This window comes from Cervus elaphus, chromosome 5 (assembly GCF_910594005.1).
Source record: "Cervus elaphus chromosome 5, mCerEla1.1, whole genome shotgun sequence".
Lineage (NCBI taxonomy): Eukaryota > Metazoa > Chordata > Mammalia > Artiodactyla > Cervidae > Cervus > Cervus elaphus.
The window spans coordinates 101,102,080-101,120,327 of NC_057819.1; the positions used below are offsets into that span (position 1 = coordinate 101,102,080).

At 50.9% G+C, this 18,248-nt stretch overlaps 2 protein-coding genes across 4 annotated transcripts in view; one reads left to right on the plus strand and one right to left on the minus strand.

The window, feature by feature from the left end:
- NTN1 (netrin 1) overlaps window positions 1-18,248 on the plus strand; it is a 206,520-nt gene that overhangs the window by 142,751 nt on the left and 45,521 nt on the right. For all 3 annotated transcript variants that reach the window (XM_043903824.1, XM_043903823.1, XM_043903825.1), the window contains exons 4-5: window positions 3,375-3,524; window positions 6,662-6,715. In XM_043903824.1, the coding sequence (XP_043759759.1) occupies window positions 3,375-3,524; window positions 6,662-6,715 (204 nt within the window). The remainder of the gene's footprint in view (window positions 1-3,374; window positions 3,525-6,661; window positions 6,716-18,248) is intronic.
- On the minus strand, window positions 14,288-14,790 carry LOC122694725 (transcription and mRNA export factor ENY2-like). The gene has a single exon (XM_043903830.1). The coding sequence runs from the start codon at window positions 14,685-14,687 to the stop codon at window positions 14,391-14,393; it is 297 nt and encodes a 98-aa protein (XP_043759765.1). The 5' UTR covers window positions 14,688-14,790; the 3' UTR covers window positions 14,288-14,390.

Genomic DNA, 18,248 nt, shown 5'->3' on the forward strand with positions numbered 1-18,248 from the left:
CATAAAGGAGGCCAATTTCAAAAGATTACCTGCCATATGAGTCCATCCACCATACATCCTGCACCTCCATGCACTTTACAGTCCATAAATCCCAGAATAAGATATTCTGAAAAGGCAAAGCCCTAGGGTCTGAGAACAGATCCGGGGTTGCCAGGCATCAGGACAGGGGCCTCACCGCAGAGGAGGATCAGGGCTGCCTGCCTTCCTGGTCAGCTTTGTGAGGACCCTCAGTAACCCCCGTGCACTTCTCGTAGCTGGCAACACAGATCTCAGAGACGAGAGTCCAGCCCAGTGCAGCAGTTCATGGTGTTGGACAGGGTGCCCCATGGGTGTGGAGTGAGGGCCTGGTATGCCTTGCAGCAGGAGCGTGTTCCTGGTCCCCTGAGCTGGGACATGGCAGTGGACTGCAGCAGTGGGGGTAACGGTCCCAGGGGCCAGGACACTGCCCTGGATGTTAGCCTGTTTAGTTGGAAGCAACTTTAGTGCACGTATAAACTTCTGGTCTTAGAGATGAGCTACCTGAGACTCAGAGAGAGCGAGGCACTAGCCCAGGGTCACAGCACATTACTGGCAGGGCAGGATCAGACCTGGGTCTCTTGACACCCATCTGAAACCATCTGTGTGTCCTAAGCTGTTCGTATCTGGCTGATGACCCCAAGCAAGGACAGTCTGGCTTCTCCTCTGCGCCATCGGGCTACCATCCAACCCATGTGTTCATGAGAAACCTGATCCGGCCACCTTCTCAGGGCCTTGGGCTTCCTCCTAGTCTCACCTTCCTCTTCATGGAAAAACTCTCTGGTGGATTGTTTCCCAGGGCCAGGTTCTGCCTGCTGCGTGCAGATGATGACTTGCCGGGGAAGGGCCTGACCTCCTCCGAGCGGAGTGGCTGACATCCAGGGAAACGGGAGTCACCGAACCGGGCTTCCTGCAGGAGAAGACATTCTGACCCAGAGCCTGTTCTCGGAAGAATCCGGGAGGCTCTTACTTTGTCCCTTTAACCAGACCCCCTGCCAAGGAGAAGACTTCTTCTCGCTCACGTCCATATCCTCCCAGCTCAGCCTGCCCTCATCCTCTCCTTGCCCCCTGTGGTGCTGTGTGCGCCTGTGTGTCTGAGAGTTGTAGGAATCTGTGTGTGTTTGTGTGTCTGGGTGTGTTTCGGGTTTTGGGGAATACAGCACAATCCCTTTGGCTTTCTTTCTCTAAGGACCAGGGCCGGAGTCTCCTGTTTAACCGGTGGGCAGCACAGGGGCGGGATTGGGACAGTTCCATTTCTTCCCCTAGACCTTGTCCCCTGCCCTCCCCTCACCTGGCTTGGAGCACCCTGCCCCATGCCCCCTCCTCCCCTAGACCCGTACTCCCAGGGTTTCCAGAAGCTCTCACGTGTCCAGACACAACTTCAACAAGCAATTCCTCACATTCCTGTCCTTTCTGCACCCTCGCCCCTCTGCCTTCCTCTTCCTAATTCTCCTCCTGAGCCCCTCCTGGGCCCGAGGCTGGCCAGCTGGGAGAGGCCGGGTCTTCACCCGCGGCCTGGCGCCCTCATGCTGAGCGGCACCCGCTGGGGAGGTAGCTCTTTGGGGAGCGCTGCTCTCACTTATTCCCTTGGATACTTTTTTCCCATTTGGAATAGAAACAGAGCAGCTCTGGCACCAAGTGAACTTGCCGCAGGTCGCCCTCCTGCAGACAACTCCTCATCCTCTCCAGGCTCCTCTTCCCTGGGGGGAGGGCCAGGGAGACCCCAGGGGAGTGGGCGAGAGCATTGGCCTCCCTCCTGCCTCCCCTTCTCTGCCCACGCTGAGTCCACTGCCTCGGTCCAGGGAGGCAGGTGTCCTGTGTGTGCAGATACCGCAGTTCTTGCTCAAGCCTCGTGGAGTTAATGGGCATCGAGTTCCCAGCTGACACTAGTGGTAAAGAACCTGCATGCTCATGCAGGAGACGTAAGAGACGTGGGTTCAATCCCTGGGTTGGGAAAACCCCCTACAGAAGGGCATGGCAACCCACTCTAGTGTGTTTGCCTGGAGAATCCCATGGACAAAGGAGTCTGCTGGGCTACAGTCCACGGGGCCACACAGAGTCAGACAAACTGAGTACCTATAGCATGATACGCTAGTCCCCTGTAGCCAAACACTGTAGATGGGGTGACTTAAACCACAGATACTTATCAGGACTTTGGAGGCAGAGAAGCCCAGGATGGAGGTGCCTGCTGATCTAGTGTCAGATGCAGGTTCTTCCTGATTTTCTGACAACAACCTTCTTGCTGTGTGCTCGTACCGAGAGCTCTTTCTCTCTTCCTCGTCTTCTGAGGGTGCTGATCGCACCATGAGGGTCCCACCCACATGACCTCATCTACCTGATTACCTCCCAAAGGCTCTGCTTCCTAATGCCATCACATTGGGGGTTAGCTTTCAACATACGAATGTGCAGGGGGTACGCAGTCATTCAGTCCATAATAGGGGGCATATCCCCTTAAACTCCTCTGGTCATTTTGTCACTGGGTCCTGGAAATAGGGAGGGAACCTTGGGGTGCAGTGTGACGGGGTGGGCAACTGCAGCTCTTTAGCCCATTGCAAACCTGGAGGAGGGCTGTGGGGTGCAGCAGCCCTTGATCTGAGAACCAGGGCCTCGTGGCATTTCCCAGCTTGGCCAGTCCTTTTCTGCAAGGCCCTGGGGGGTTCCTTCACCTCCAAGTCTTTAAATTTCATCAGGGCTTTTTTTTTTTTTTTTTTTCATCACGGCTTTTAACTGAAGGATAGTTAAGATGACTCTTCCTAGAGCTACAGTTGATGGGTTTTGTGATCCAGAAGCCTGAGTCTCAGACTGCCTGCCTGCCAGTCCAGTTGGGTGGATAGAGCAGAGTGGGGGCAGCAGCCCTGGAAGGGACACTCCTTGCTGACTCCCTCTGAGCTGGCAAACCCCAGGGCTCCATCCGGCCCCAAACCCTGTCCCTCCCACTCAGAGGTCAGCAAGGATGCCTGGGCGCTAGGAGCTGGCTGGGGGCAGAGGAGCAAGAGGGCACAAAGCAGCCTGTCAAGGGCAGGTGTACCCCCAAATCTGACTCCTGCCCTCCCACTCAGCCACTGGCTATGAGGTGTTCCTCCTGGACCTTCAGAAGGGCACCCTGACTTGATTCCTCTGCCCGGACTGTCCTTTCTGGTTGGTCCATTCTGATTTTCATTTCCCGTCTCCAGGTAGGCAGGTGGTCAGTGATCAGAGCTTCTGGAATGTGTGTGGGTTGGCTCCCCACGCCCCGCTCAGCTCTTCCCCTAAGGTGGGGTCTGGGGGAGGGGACTGCCGCTAGATGGGGAGGGCCTCGGAAGAGGGTGGGCTCTGGTCACTCCCACCCTTTCACCCCCCCTGTTTTGTGTCCCCCACAGCCTGCGATTGCCACCCTGTGGGCGCTGCTGGCAAGACCTGCAACCAGACCACAGGCCAGTGTCCCTGCAAGGACGGCGTGACCGGCATCACCTGCAACCGCTGTGCCAAGGGCTACCAGCAGAGCCGCTCACCCATCGCCCCCTGCATAAGTACGCGGGGGGCCTCTCCTCCCGGTCGTGCGGGGGCTCAGGGTCACCCATGTCTGGGGGTCAGCGGGGGTAGCTCTCATTGAGGTGGATCTCTGCACTCAGTGGGGACCTGTGTGAGACCCCCAAGCCTATGGGAGTCTCAGCAGAGCCAGCCTGTCCATGGCTCTGTTCTGACAGTCTCCTGCTCCCAGGGTGGGGGTGCCAGGGGAAGCACATCCACCTCTTCCCGTATCCACCTTGGCCCTGGGCCTGGGCTGGGAGTGAGGTCTGGATCAGGGGCTGCTGCTGTGGGAATTCCAGGCCCCTCTGCCCCGGCAGATTCGGAGCAGAAAGAACGGACTCTGGGCTGGGCACCCACGGCCTTTAGGAAGGATGGCAGCATCTCTGAGGATTCCAGAGGCCCCTGCAGGCTAGTGGTCAGCCCCTTAGTTGCTGGAACTTGGGGAAGGAACAGGAGTGGCTCAGCGCCTTGGCTCGGGAGAGTTTTAACATGTTAAAACCGCACAGGTGTCATGAGCAGAGGTTTAGCCCTGGTGGACGCCAGGGGCCTGGCTGGGCACTGGCCCCTGGCCTTAGCCTGTTTGATTCTGAATACAGGGCTGACCTGAACCCAGAAGGGAGGACGAAGGAGGAGCGAACCCCAGCCTCTGAGGCAGACCCCAGGCACGAGGCTGCCTCTCCGGAGCAGGGCTTAGCACACCCTGCCTGGGGATTTGGCTCACTGCCTGGTTTTGTGTGGTTGGCTGGGTTTTTTTTTTTAAAAAAACCTTTTAAAAATGATTGAAACAAAAATTAAAAGATTACTAATTTACGACTTGTGAAAATGATATGAAAGGAAAAGTTCAGCGTCTGTAAATAAAGTTTAATGGGACCCAGCCGGGCTCACTTGTTCACGTGGCCTGTGGCCACTTTGGGGCTGTGACGTCAGAACCGAGTAGTGGTGACAGAGTCCCTGTGACCTGCAGGGCCCGAAATGTTTCCTAGCTTGTCCTTTGCTGGAGCAGTCGGCCCACCCCTGCTTTATGGTTTTCAGTGTCCTGTAGCTCTGGGTGGGCACCAGCTTCTCAGGTCAGATACCAGGGTCTGGGAACAAACAACCTGAAGCAGAGCAGGAGGCTGGGGGCCAGGCAGCTGCTTGGAGTCCTTGGAGCGGACCCCTGGATCTTGCGGGGAATCCGCTCCCCCACCCCCGGCAACACACTGGGCCGGAGTCTTTGACATCCCACACCTCACCCACCTGACTTGAGTGTGGCCGCACGTCCAGGGCACTCCTGGCTGCGTGGCTTCCAGCAGATCTTATGACCAGGAGATGTTGCCGTGGTAACAGAGGATAATGCAAATCTGAACCACGGGAAATTGAACCTGTGTCCATCCAGGGTGGAGCAGGTTGAGATGGTTTTCACAACGTCTAATTGTCCGGGTCTCACAGCTTGCGAGGATCTTTCTCTTCCAGCCCTCCAGAAAGCTGAACGTTTTTAGAAAGCTGGGAGGAGATCAGCCCCACCCTCCGAGCTTGTGAAAACATACGGGAAGCAAACGAGATCTCCCTGTGAGGGGGTCGGGAGCTGTCGAGTTCCCAGAATGGCTGGAAGCAACATTCAAATCCCTGAGGGGAAAGACCTGGAAGTGGAGCTGATGTTTCAGAATTAGGGATGGAAACCTTGGGAGATGGGAAAGCATCTCACTTTTCAACACGCTCTGTACCTTTTCCCTTCCTGTTGAAAAGGGCGGGCTGATGCTGGGGGTGAGCGTCACTGTCAACCACCTAGAGACCCAGGATCTCCCTCCTGGGATTTCTGTGAGCTCTTCCTGCTGGCACCAGGTTTCAGGTGTCCAGACAGGACCTTGGACGCTTGTGTCTGTTTGATCACAGCTCTGGGAGCCACGGGGCCCTCTGCTCAGTCCCAGAGCCAGGCCTGAGGAGCGGGGCTCAGGCTGCCAGAGTGCCTCCATGGCCACTGGCCCCAGCCCCTTTCCTGGACTTGCAGGATTAGGGTGGGCTGTCTGGATTTCCCTCTGGAATGTTCCTGCTGGGACCAAGAAGCTCATGAAGACTCAGAGGGAGCCCAGCTTCTTAATGAGCTGCTGTAACAGGGCACCTGTAGCTTGCTGTCGATGATAAAACAACTTGAGAGTGGACTTTCGGCTCCATATCGAGGGAGCCCTCTGCCTGTTCCTTCTGAAGGTGCAGAGCTGGCTTCTGCGGGCGACCCTCAGGTTTGCCCCCAGGCCCGAGTTTTCCATCTTGACAGTCCCCCAGGGCCCAGGTGGCAGCTGATCTAAAGTCTGGGGGTCCAAGGGAGATCTTAACCCCTAGCAGTCAGATGGTGGCCAAAGCCAGCGGGGTTTGTGGAGGTGTCTGTGACCCCACATTCATATGGTCACTCAGCAGGGGAGGTGACTCCCTGCCACTCAGGGAGTTTGGGTTCGTGGTTTGGCCCCGGCTAGAAAGAGAAGCTGGAGCCGTGAAATCTCGGTCTTTCCTAGAGACTGGCTGAAGCTCTTCACCTTTTCTGAGCCCAGGACCGGAGCTTGTAGGAACTCGTTGCTGTTCTCAGTAGGAGAGGAATGGTCCCAATAGAGCACACTTCTGTCTGGCCCTGTGATCTTCCGCATTGTCAGTCTGTTCTCCCTGCTGAGAAGACACCTTAGCTCTTGAGGTGTGAGCCCGTGGGAACCTAGGCCAGAGTGCAGGCCCCTCTCTGCATGTGGAAGACACCCCCTAGCACCCTCACATGCCACCCCTGCCATGGACACCTTCCCCACCCACGAGTCAAGGTCAGCCTGAGCTCAGAGTCTGTTGAGGATGAGGAAGGGGGACCTAAGGACCCCTCTCTGTCCCCGGCCCCGAGGCGAGTAGATGGCACACAGACAGCAGAGCAGGCAGAGTCCTGCCTTCCCCTCCTCCAGTCTCTGCCAGGTGGAGGGGCGGCTTCCAGCCGAGAATAGGGTGGCCTGGCCCCTACACCAGGCTTTCCCTTCGTACCTGACTGTCATCTCCCGGGGTGAAGAGTGGGACCAGGAGGGAGGGCCCAGGGACGTTGGGAGGAATCTGCACTGTGCTCTTTCTTCTCTAAGGTCAAAAATAACATGTTCTGACCTCGTTTCCCTTTCCCTCCATCTTGAACCCCGTAAAGAGATCCCTGTGGCACCGCCGACCACTGCAGCCAGCAGCGTGGAGGAGCCCGAAGGTAAGCGGTCCCTTTGCTGCTTTCCTGCTTTTGCTGTGGGGTGCGCTGGGGGCTGGGGAGGTGGGGTTAGAGGGGCCAGACTCCTCTGAACCACCACTGGGGCGCGGGCTGGTATCAGTGGTTCCCCTGGGCTGCACTGAGCAAGATGGAGCCACATGGCATTTTGCTGCGATGATGTCCCTTCTAAGAATAAAGGGGAGGAGGCTTTATTAGTGCCTTGGGCTAGCTTCTCTTCCAAGCCTGGGACCCTCAAAGCCACGGTCCTCCTGCTCAGCCAGTGAGGGGAAGAAGCTGTCTTCCAAGCAGGGGCCTGTAAATTCCTTCTTGCAGAGAGGGAAGGAGATGGGTGGTGGGGATGGAAAGGACATTCTTAGAGCACTGGGGTCCACAAACAGAATGAGGAGGGGTGTGAATCGGGACAGGAAGAAACTTGCTCTCATTGTCCGTTTCCTCTAACCGAAATCAAGAGTTTCCAAAAAGAAAAAAAAAAAAAAGAAGAACTTCCCTGGTGGTCCAGTGGTTTGGACTCTGCACTTGTACTGCAGGGGACATGGGTTCTATCCCCGGATGGGAACTAAAATCTCGCATGCTGTGTGGCCCAAAAAAAAAGAAAGTTTCCTCCATTGCAAAGGTGGACCACAAACCACAGCTGGGTCAGCAACATCGGAGATTTGGCCACCTGCAGAAATCCCAGCCATTTCCACATCATGTTAGAGTTGGTGCAGGTATCATGAAATATTATTTATGCTTGCTAATTGCTTAAAAATGATGAAAGTTACCAGCCCCGCTGTGGGATCTTGATTTATAATCATTAATAAAGAAACACATACATTACATCACTGTGCCATAAATCTGGGGTTTTGAAAATATTTGGGTAAGTCTATTTCAGTATTGATTAGTTTCCTTTGTAGTCCTGTGGATTTTATTTCTGCATTTAGAAATATTACTATGAGAAAGGACCCATGGACATCACCAATCCTTGGTACAAGAAGGGTTACCCAACCCTGGCTTTGGGCACAGAGAGGACTCAGAGCCTGGCTGGAGGGGGCACCGGGTGGAAAGCAGGTCAGGCTGTACCCAGTGCCGTGGGCCTGGGGTCACATGGGGCTTTTGTGTCCTGGTACTTGGAATAGGGAGCTTTCCAGGTGGCTCAGTGGTAGAGAATTCGCCTGCCAGTGCAGGAGGCCCAGGACGCACGGGTTCAGTCCCTGGGTCTGGAAGCTCCCCTGGAGAGGGAAATGGCAACCGACTCCAGTATTCTTGTCTGGGAAATCCCACGGACAGAGGAGCCTGGCAGGCTGTAGTCCGTGGGGTCTCAAAAGAGTTGGATATGACTTAGTGACTAAAACAACTTGGAGTAGGAATGGGCATGGGGGGCAGGAATGGTGACAGTGGGGCCCCCAGGGGACATCAAAGCCAACTCGGGGGCCCCCTTTGCTCCTCTCCTGGCTGGCCTGTGGGGGAGGCCTGGGTACCCACGTGGTCACCTGAATGCTTTAGAATAGACTGGATTGTTTGGAGTGTCGGCCAGTCCCTGGGAACTTGAGAAAATGGATTCAGGACTTGGATATTCATAGTCACCAAATGGCCCTCAAAGAGGAAAGGACAGAAAATTTCAGGGAGTGCTGGAGGCCTCACTGGGGAGAACCAAACACATAGTGGACTTAGGTTGCTGGGTCTTCAGCACCTTTGGTTGAGTCTCAGGGACACTTACAGGAGAAATTGTGCTGGGAAGGGGCTGGAGGAAACAGCATCATGGGTGCCTGGGAGGGCACTCTTTGATAAAAAACAGATTCAGAGGGACAACCCCAGTTCATCCAGCTCCTGGGCATCCCTGATAGCTCAGTTGGTAAACAATCCTCCTGCGATGCAGGAGATTCCGGTTTGATTCCTGGGTCGGGAAGAGCCCCTGGAGAAGGGATAGGCTACCCACTCCAGCATTCTGGCCTGGAGAATTCCATGGACTGTATAGTCCATGGGGTCGCAAAGAGTCAGACACGACTCTTTGAGCAACTTTCCCTTTCAGAGCAGTTGAGAAGTGAGAAGACACTTTCAGGTCATGGAGTCCTGCTTCTTGCTTTTGCTGTGACATGAGCCCCAGCAAAGCTCGCTAGGATGAGCTCCTCGGGCTGAGAACACAGCCCATCCAAGGTCAAGGCAGATCTTCATGCTCTCTCACTCTTGTCTCCCACTTTTCTGGTCCTTGGAATCTTGACTTTAGGTTTCTCATGGTGGTTTTTGACTTTTTCCTTCCAAATTAGAAATGTGCAAATGGAATAGAGGAGAAGCAAAAAACAACTCATGAGATTTCTCTACAGGCCACGAGAAGCTGGTATAAAGCTCAACCAGACAAAAGATTCCTGGGCAACTAAGTTGTAGCATCTTCCTTTGAAAAAACTTTACCAATTCTCAGTTAAGTTTTCTCATTCCTTTTAGTTTTGTTACTGTTTATTTCCTTTCTTTCTTCTGGACCTTGGAAAACATGATTTCAGTGGAAGCAAACAGTCAACAAACACCCTGAACAGAGCGCTTCCTCCATCAAGGGGCTAGGTGAGCAGGTGTGATGGCTGTTGAGATGCTGGGTCCTTGGCCAGACCCGTTGTGACCTTCTCTGGGTCTCCGGATGCCCAGGATCTCTCATGCTCTCCCCAGGGAGCTTGGGCCAGATCCGGATCATGGGCTCTGGGACTCTGGGGTCTGCCTCCACAAAGGCCTTGCTTGCCTCTTCTCAGCAGGAGGGAAGTTGTGGGCAGGAGGCCAGGGGGCCCCCTGGGAAGCAGGGCCTGGGAGCTCAGTCCATCCAAGCCTGTCGATTCTTGCAGTGTTTGAATAGGGAAGGCCTCCATGCTGGGCTGCCTGAGAAAAGCTTGTTTACTTTTGCCTGCGGAACGAAGGAGAATTAATAAAGCCGAGAATTTGTCCTGAAAGCTGATGGACATAACCTCACCCTGAACTCACCCATCCCCTTGAAGGGCCAGTTCTCTCCGGGAATGTTGTCCACCTGCTTGCTGAGCCAGCTGGTACCCCATTTTGGGGGGAAGGGAGGCAAGTAACCGTGTGCCTGTGGGAGACCTGGGGCTGGGAGGGAGATAAAGACCACCCACTTTGAACCCACCGATTTGTAGTTGTAGAGACCTCTACCCCTGCGTCCCCTCACCATGCATCAGCTCCAAGGTATCGGTCCATCTGCATGTTTGGTTTGTAGAGGCCCCTGGGTTTAGCGGAGTAAGCGCTGTCTCAAAGCCAGGATGGAGAAGGCAATGGCAGCCCACTCCAATACTCTTGCCTGGAAAATCCCATGGACGGAGGAGCCTGGTGGGCTGCTGTCTGTGGGGTCGTACAGAGTCGGACACAACTGAAGTGACTTAGCAGTAGCAGTAGCAAAGCCAGGAGATCTGGGGTTGATCCAGCACTGACTGTGAAGCCTTGAACAGAGCAAAGACTGCTGTCTTCTGCCTTCTTGAAGGATGAAAGGATGGGACCACTGGTCCTGGGTCTCCCTGCCCTGCGTCTCCTGGGAGGAATGAACTGCTAAGCTTTCTTCTTCCGTGTCTAACACCTGCTCACTCTGGTGATCTGCTTCTCCCACGAGCCTCGCAGGCCCCCGTGGGCAGAGGGTTCAGGTAAATAGTTAACACCTGGCTGGAGGTGCGGCCTGATTTCTAGCCTTTGCTGCTCTCCCTGGTGTAAACCAAGCCCAGGTGAGCCTCCCCACTGGAAATAGAATGTAGACGCCTTGGGAACCAGAAAACCAGAGAGAGGCAGGGCGGCCTCTGAGAAGGCCAGGCGCTGTTGGCTTGGGCTGGCCTCTGGGTCTGAAGGGACATGGCTGTCGTCCGAGTGGAAGCTGGACCCTGGATGGAGGTAGGAGAGCGAACAACCAACGCCTGGGCCCCCACCACCTCCCAGCTGGTCTTGGGTCCTCCCTGCAGCCCAGCTGCACTTACCCCTTTTGGGGCCCCACATGGTGCCTGCTGCCAACTGCTCCAGTGGCCCAGCCTGGGGGTAGAGGTAACTTCCAAGGCCCCCCACCCCCAGCAGCCCTTCATGGGAGCCAGACAGCTGAATCTACATGAGCCAGCAACCCCCCCAACTCAGGTGCTCCCAGGTGTGGGGGTGTTTAAGGGGGTGTGTGTGTGAGGGGTAGGGGTGGGCTTAGAGATGTCACCTCTGGTGACCCAGCAGCACCTCTGTTTTTTCCTGGAAGACAATTTGGTTTTTCTAGACCTGTAGCTGGATAGGGTTGGATTATTCTCACTTTAGACTTTGGTTTTCCAGGGGAGGGGTTAAGACTTGAACGTGGCATTGGCTGGTGTTTGGGTGGGGGTGGGGTGGGATGGGGGAGTGAAGGGCACCGAATTGGGAGTTTTGCCTGAGCTTATTTCCTCTGCTGTGAAATTGGGTAGTGATAACACTGTTGAGTATGGTTATTGTGGGGACTAAATGAGATGATCGGGGTAAAGACTCTGGTTCGACAGTGGGCTTATAAGTGCTCAGTAAAAAAAAAAAAAAAAAAAGGCAATGGAATGCCATGGAAAATACAGATGCTTCCCTGGTGGCTCAGTGGTAAAGAATCCGCCTGCTGATGCAGGAGGTGGAGGGGCGGGGTGTTGATCCCTGGGTCAGGAAGATCCTCTGGAGAAGGAAGTGGCAACCCACTCCAGTATTCTTGCCTGGAGAATCCCATGGACAGAGGAGCCTGGGAGCTACAGTCCTTGGGTTCGCAGGAGAGTCAGACACAAATTAGTGACTAAACAACAAGATGATGGAGGGAGGGGCTGAGCTGGGCTAAAGTCTCTCCATTCCTCACCAGGAGTGTGGGTTTACTTGAGGACGGGTGCAGAGAGTCAGCCAGAGGGAGGGCTCTTGGGAAGACCTTGATTGGAAGCAGGTGGGGCTGCCCAAGACAGAAGCCAGGTGGCCTCCTCACAGACCATAAGACCTTCTTAAAGACTGGAAACCAGTTAAAGGGCTTGACTTCACAATAGCCAAAAGGTGGAAACAGCCCCTTGGCTGTTTACTGGGACAAGTGGCAGAGCCGGTAAACTCCATGTGTTGTGTCCATATGATGGAATATCATGCAGCCATAAAAAGGGATGGAGTACCAGCATGAGCTAGACCTGTTGAAAATACTAGAAGAAAGTATGAATGCTAGTACCTTGAATGCTAGAATTTAAATGCTAAAACCTTGAAAATACTATGCTGAGTGAAAGAAACCAGACTAAAAAGGCCACACAGTCTATGATTCTGTTTATACAAAATGCCCAGAGTAAGCAAATCCAGGGATAAAAAGTAGATTTGTGGTTGCCATGGAGTGGGAGCAGGGAGAGATGGGGAGTGAGTGACTGATGGGTGCAGGAATTCCTTTTGGGGTGATGGAAGATTCTGGAACTAGAGAGTGGTGATGAGTAACACTGTGAATGTACTTAATGCCACTGAATTGTACATTTAAAAATGGTAAATTGTATGTGTGCTTTATCACAATTAAAAAAATTTTTTTTTGTTTGTGCCAGGTCTTGGTTGCGACATGCAGGGTCTTTGCTCTTTAGTCACGGCTATGTGAACTCTTAGTTGCAACATGTGGGATCTAGTTCCCTGACCAGGGATCGAACCCAAGCCCCCTGCATTTGGAGCATGGAGTCTTAGCCACTGGACTCCCAGGGAAGTTCTTACCAGAGGTTTTTTTTTTTAAGTTGAATTTTTGAGGTCAGAGTGCAAGGGTGCAGTGGATCTGGTTTGTTTGGGGTGGGCTGACTGGAGAGCCGGAGCCCTGGGGATGGGGTGCTGGGGCTCAGGCAGCAGTGGGGGAACATGCTTGCCTTCCTGACCCCTTGTTCACTGGGAGACTTCTGAGGTTGGGGGGCTTCTTAGTACCTCCCCACTTCATCCCCAAGCAGAAATAGCTCAACCAACACGGGGAAAATGGTGGACATCCTCTGTGACCTTCTGGACGTACAGCAGTGGCTGTGTGGCTTAGTGTTATGCTGAAAAGATCTGCCCGCACAGCCCGCGTCCTTTTCTCCTTTTAGGGTTGTCTGAGAAGGATGTGGTTCCCTGGGTCCCAGTAAGGGAGCCATTGTTCCTCCTGGTATAGGAGAAAGGGACCTGTGAGTTTGTCGGGGGGGGAGTGGGGAGCTGGGATCCCCGACCACAATCACCTGTAAGCAGCTCTGGCTACTTGTAAGGACAAGGTCTGTTAATTGATTGCTAATTGGATTTCAAGAGATGGAGTGAAACAGGATGTAGGGCTGTCCAGGATCAGCCATTTGAGTAAATGGCCATCAGATAAGTATTGCCCCTTGAAGAGGTTGGTCCAGACTCAGGAGTGAAGATAAAGCAATTCTGGCTAAGAGAAGGAGATGACATTTATAGAATGCCTGCTCTGTGCTCAGCAGTCTTCCCAAATCTTGGCCGTTTAATCACCTCATTTACCTAGGTGAAGTAAGTACTGTTATTACCCCATTTTACGTAGGAGAAACTGAGGCTCAGAGAGGTCAGCGAGCTGAGATTCCAGCCTCAAGGTCTGTGAGTGGTGGTATTTACGGCTGTGCTGGGTCTTCATTGATGCCTTGGGCTTTCTCTAGTTGCAGTGAGTGGAGCTACTCGTCACGGGGCTCGGGCTTCACTTTGCGGCGTCTTCTCTTCTTGTGGAGCGTGGGCTCTAGGGTGTGCGGGCTTCAGTGGTTGCATCTCGTGGGCTCTAGAGTGAGGGCTCAGTGGTTGTGGCGCCTGGGCTTAGTTGCCCTGTGGCGTGTGGGGTCCTCCTGGACCAAGGATTGGACTGGTGTTGCCTGCTTCTGCAGGTGGGTTCTTAACCGCTGGACCACCAGGGGAGTCCCTGTGAGTGGCATTAACCTCCATGTCATTTGACCTCTCTGTAGCCATGCTAGTTGGCCAGTGTAGGGTAATTTAAAAATTTTTTAAAAAATATATAAACACGTATATATGAATATATATATATATATGAACACATGTAGCCACACACACATGACCTTGTGGTAACATGCTACCAAGAGAGAAGACAAACTTGTGTGTCCACAGTTCAGTTCAGTCGCTCAGTTGTGTCCAACTCTTTGCGACCCCATGAATTGCAGCATGCCAGGCCTCCCTGTCCATCACCAACTCCCGGAGTTGACTCAAACTCACGCCCATCGAGTCAGTGATGCCATTCAGCCATCTCATCCTCTGTCATCCCCTTCTCCTCCTGCCCCCAATCCCTCCCAGCATCAGGGTCTTTTCCAATGAGTCAGCTCTTCTCATGAGGTGGCCAAAGTACTGGAGTTTCAGCTTCAGCATCAGTCCTTCCAATGAACACCCAGGACTGATCTCCTTTAGGATGGACTGGTTGGATCTCCTTGCAGTCCAAGGGACTCTCAAGAGTCTTCTCCAACGCCATAGTTCAAAAGCATCAATTTTTTGGTGCTCAGCTTTCTTCACAGTCCAACTCTCACATCCATACATGACCACTGGAAAAACTGTAGCTTTGACTAGATGGACCTTTGTTGGCAAAGTAATGTCTCTGCTTTTTATTTTATTTTATTTTTTTTATTTTTATTTTTATTTTTTTTTTTTACCATCATACAAAAAAGGATTTTATTTTGGGAAGTCGATTCCTAATTTATGGCAAGTTTTACTTTAGAAATAAAACCACGAAACAACGCAATCTAATTCAATCTTAAAGGCTGGCATGCTGAGCAAGGAATGTTCTTATTCTTTGTAGGAGTTCCTTGTTTACACTGTCAGGTACCAGGGCTCTGCCTTTTGGTGTGATTTCAGCCACCAAGTCATCAACAGTAACGTGTTCTAGTCCCTTTTCTTTAATTACCTCTTTACAGTGTGCCTTCAACTGATCCTTCCAGCCACATTTAGCTCTCAGCAACTCTTTGAGGCGTTCTCTTTCTCCAGTTTCTATCAACTTCTGGTTAATCGTTGCTCTCATCTGCGCATCTTTGTTCATCTTGCTAACCACCATCACCGCGGGCGAGGGCCATCCCTTCCCAGCGACGAAATGACCCTTGCGGGGATGACCGTTACCTACCACACTCTTCGGCTGCCCGGACCTAGACCCTCAGTAGCTCGGGCATCTAAGCACACAGAAAGCTAGCACACGCATTTCCCATGTCTCTGCTTTTTAATATGCTGCCCAGGTTGGTCGTAACTTTCCTTCCAAGGAGTAAGTGTCTTTTAACTTCATGGCTGCAGTCACCATCTGCAGTGATTTTGGAGCCCAGAAAAATAGTCTGACACTGTTTCCACTGTCTCCCCATCTGTTTCCCATGAGGTGATGGGACCAGATGCCATGATCTTAGTTTTCTGAATGTTAATCTTTAAGCCAACTTTTTCACTCTCCTCTTTCACTTTCATCAAGAGGCTTTTTAGTTCCTCTTCACTCTCTGCCATAAGGTTAGTGTCATCTGCATATCTGAAGTTATTGATATTTCTCGCAGCAGTCTTGATTCCAGCTTGTGCTTCTACCAACCCAGCATTTCCCATGATGTCTCTGCATATAAGTTAAATAAACAGGGTGACAATATACAGCCTTGACATACTCCTTTTCCTATTTGGAACCAGTCTGTTGTTCCATGTCCAGTTCTAACTGTTACTACCTGATCTGCATACAGGTTTCTCAAGAGGCAGGTCAGGTGGTCTGGTATTCCCATCTCTTTCAGAATTTTCCACAGTTTATTGTGATCCACACAGTCGAAGGCTTTGGTGTAGTCAGTAAAGCAGAAATAGATGTTTTTCTGGAACTCTCTTGCTTTTTCGATGATCCAGTGGATATCGGCAATTTGATCTCTGGTTCCTCTGCCTTTTCTAAAACCAGCTTGAACATCTGGAATTTCTCGGTCCACGTATTGCTAAAGCCTGGCTTGGAGAATTTTGAGCATTACTTTACTAGCGTGTGAGATGAGTGCAATTGTGCGGTAGTTTGAGCATTCTTTGGCATTGCCTTTCTTTGGGATTGGAATGAAAACGGACCTTTTCCAGTCCTGTGGCCACTGCTGAGGTTTCCAAATTTGCTGGCATATTGAGTGCAGCACTTTCACAGCATCATCTTTCAGGATTTGAAATAGCTCAACTGGAATTCCATCACATCCACTAGCTTTGTTCATAGTGATGCTTTCTGAGGCCCACCTGACTTCACATTCCAGGATGTCTGGCTCTAGGTCAGTGATCACACCATTGTGATTATCTGGGTCATGAAGATCTTTTTTGTACAGTTCTTTTGTGTATTCTTGCCACCTCTTCTTAATATCTTCTGCTTCTGTTAGGTCCATACCATTTCTGTCCTTTATCAAACCCATCTTTGCCTGAAATGTTCCCTTGGTATCTCTAATTTTCTTGAAGAGATCTCTACTCTTTCCCATTCTGTTGTTTTCCTCTATTTTTTTGCATTGATCACTGAGGAAGGCTTTCTTATCTCTCCTGGCTATTCTTTGGAACTCTGCGTTCAAATGGGAATATCTTTCCTTTTCTCCTTTGCTCTTCGCTTCTCTTCTTCTCACAGCTATTTGTAAGGCCGCCTCAGACAACCATTTTGCCTTTTTGCATTTCTTTTCCATGGGGATGGTCTTGTTCCCTGTCTCCTGTACGTGTCACGAACCTCCGTCCATAGTTCATCAGGCTCTCTGTCTATCAGATCTAGTCCCTTAAATCTATTTCTCACTTCCACTGTATAGTCATAAGGGATTTGATTTAGGTCATACCTGAATGGTCTAGTGATTTTCCCTACTTTCTTCAGTTTTAGTCTGAATTTGGCAATAAGGAGTTCACGATCTGAGCCACAGTCAGCTCCTGGTCTTGTGTGTCTACAGGGGACCTTAAATCAAGGTCGAGATGGAGGTGCAGCCAGTTAAAAGCCACTTTCTCCCACAGGTGCCAGTTAAAGTGCCCCTTGGGAGTGTGGTTGGTCAGTGTGGGGCGCTGGGGTGGCTGGCGTGCCTGAGGCCACAGGGTCTGGGCTTGGGAGAACCACTTAGCAGTGACCTGTCCCTTTGGTCACAAGGCAGCTGAGTGAGACGGGCATGTGGATCAGCTTATAGGTTGGGAGTCGGGGTGGGCAGGGCCTTGGTGACTTCCTCACAGCCTGTGTCCTAGAAAGTGTCTGCAGAGAGTCAGCTGAAAATTGTTAAAACTGCTAAGACTAACCCAGGGAAGCCATTACAGAATTAACATGCAAAGGTCAGTAACTTTTCTTATATCAGCGATACCTAGTTACAAACTGTGTCAGAGCCAGTGAAAAGCATATAATGGCCTGTAGAAACTGTTTACTAAATATACCTTTTTTTTTTAATGATAATGGAAACAATCTCCCAATTAGAATAGCAACGAAAATATCAAATACACAGCAATAAAAGTAGCAGTAAAAATACAGAGTATATATTTTTTTTTAAAAAAAGAGGGTAAAACTGGAAATTTGCCCATGGTCCAGTGGTTAGGACTCTGCCTTTTCACTGCCAAGGACCTGGGTTCAATCCCTTGTCAGGGAACTAAGATCCCACATGCAGTGCAGTGTGACCAAAAATAAAAATTGAACTTAAAAATTTTTTAAAAAGAAATAAAAAAGAGGTTATTTCCCAAGGGACACTAAAGAAAAAACTGGAAGATCGTACCATGTTCTGGGAGGGCAAGACTCAATACTGTAAAATGTCAGTTCTCCCTGAAATCTATAAGTTTAGCATCATTCTAGCCAAAATTCCAACTGGATAGAATGTGATTCTTAAGTTCAGGTAGGAAAATTAATGAGTGAGAATAGCCATGAGTGTTTTAAAAAAGAAGAGTGATGACAGGTGCTTGTCCTACCAGATTTTTTGAATATTGTAAACAGGATATTTTCTTTAGTGTCATCCTGGCATAGGAACAGAAATCACAAAAACTGAGTAGAAAGTCCAGAAATAGACTTGAATATAAACATAAGAACTTGTATATGATCAAGCTGTGATTATAAATCAGTGAGGAAAAGGATGAATCGGTCAGTAAATGGTGCTGGGAAAACTGGCTGTTTATTTCTAAATAATAATAAAGTTAAATTTCTGCTTCATGCTGTGAACCCACATAAATTCCAGTGGATGAAATTTATTTTTAAAATCTTAAAAATTCTAGGATAAAGCATTGTTAGTATTATGTAATCTTTGACTAAAGAAGGCTTCTTTGATATACAAAAGTCAGAAATCATAAAGGGAAAGATTTTAAGTAGATAAAAATAGAAAACATCTGTACCTCAGAAATCTCTAACCAACATAAGGCAAACGAAAAGCTGAGAAACATCAGTTTTTAACGTGAATGACAAAATACTAATATCCTCAGTAAATAGCTTTTTCAAGTCACCAAAAAAGAGATCCTAATACAAAATTGAGCTGAAAAAATGAACTAGAAATTCAGAGAGTTTATTCAAATGGCAATAAGTATCTGAAGAGCTCAGTTCAGTTGATCAGTCGTGTCTGACTCTTTGCAACCCCGTGGACTGCAGTATGCCAGGCCTCCCTGTCCATCCCTGGAGCTTGCTCAAATTCATGTCCATTGAGTCAATGAT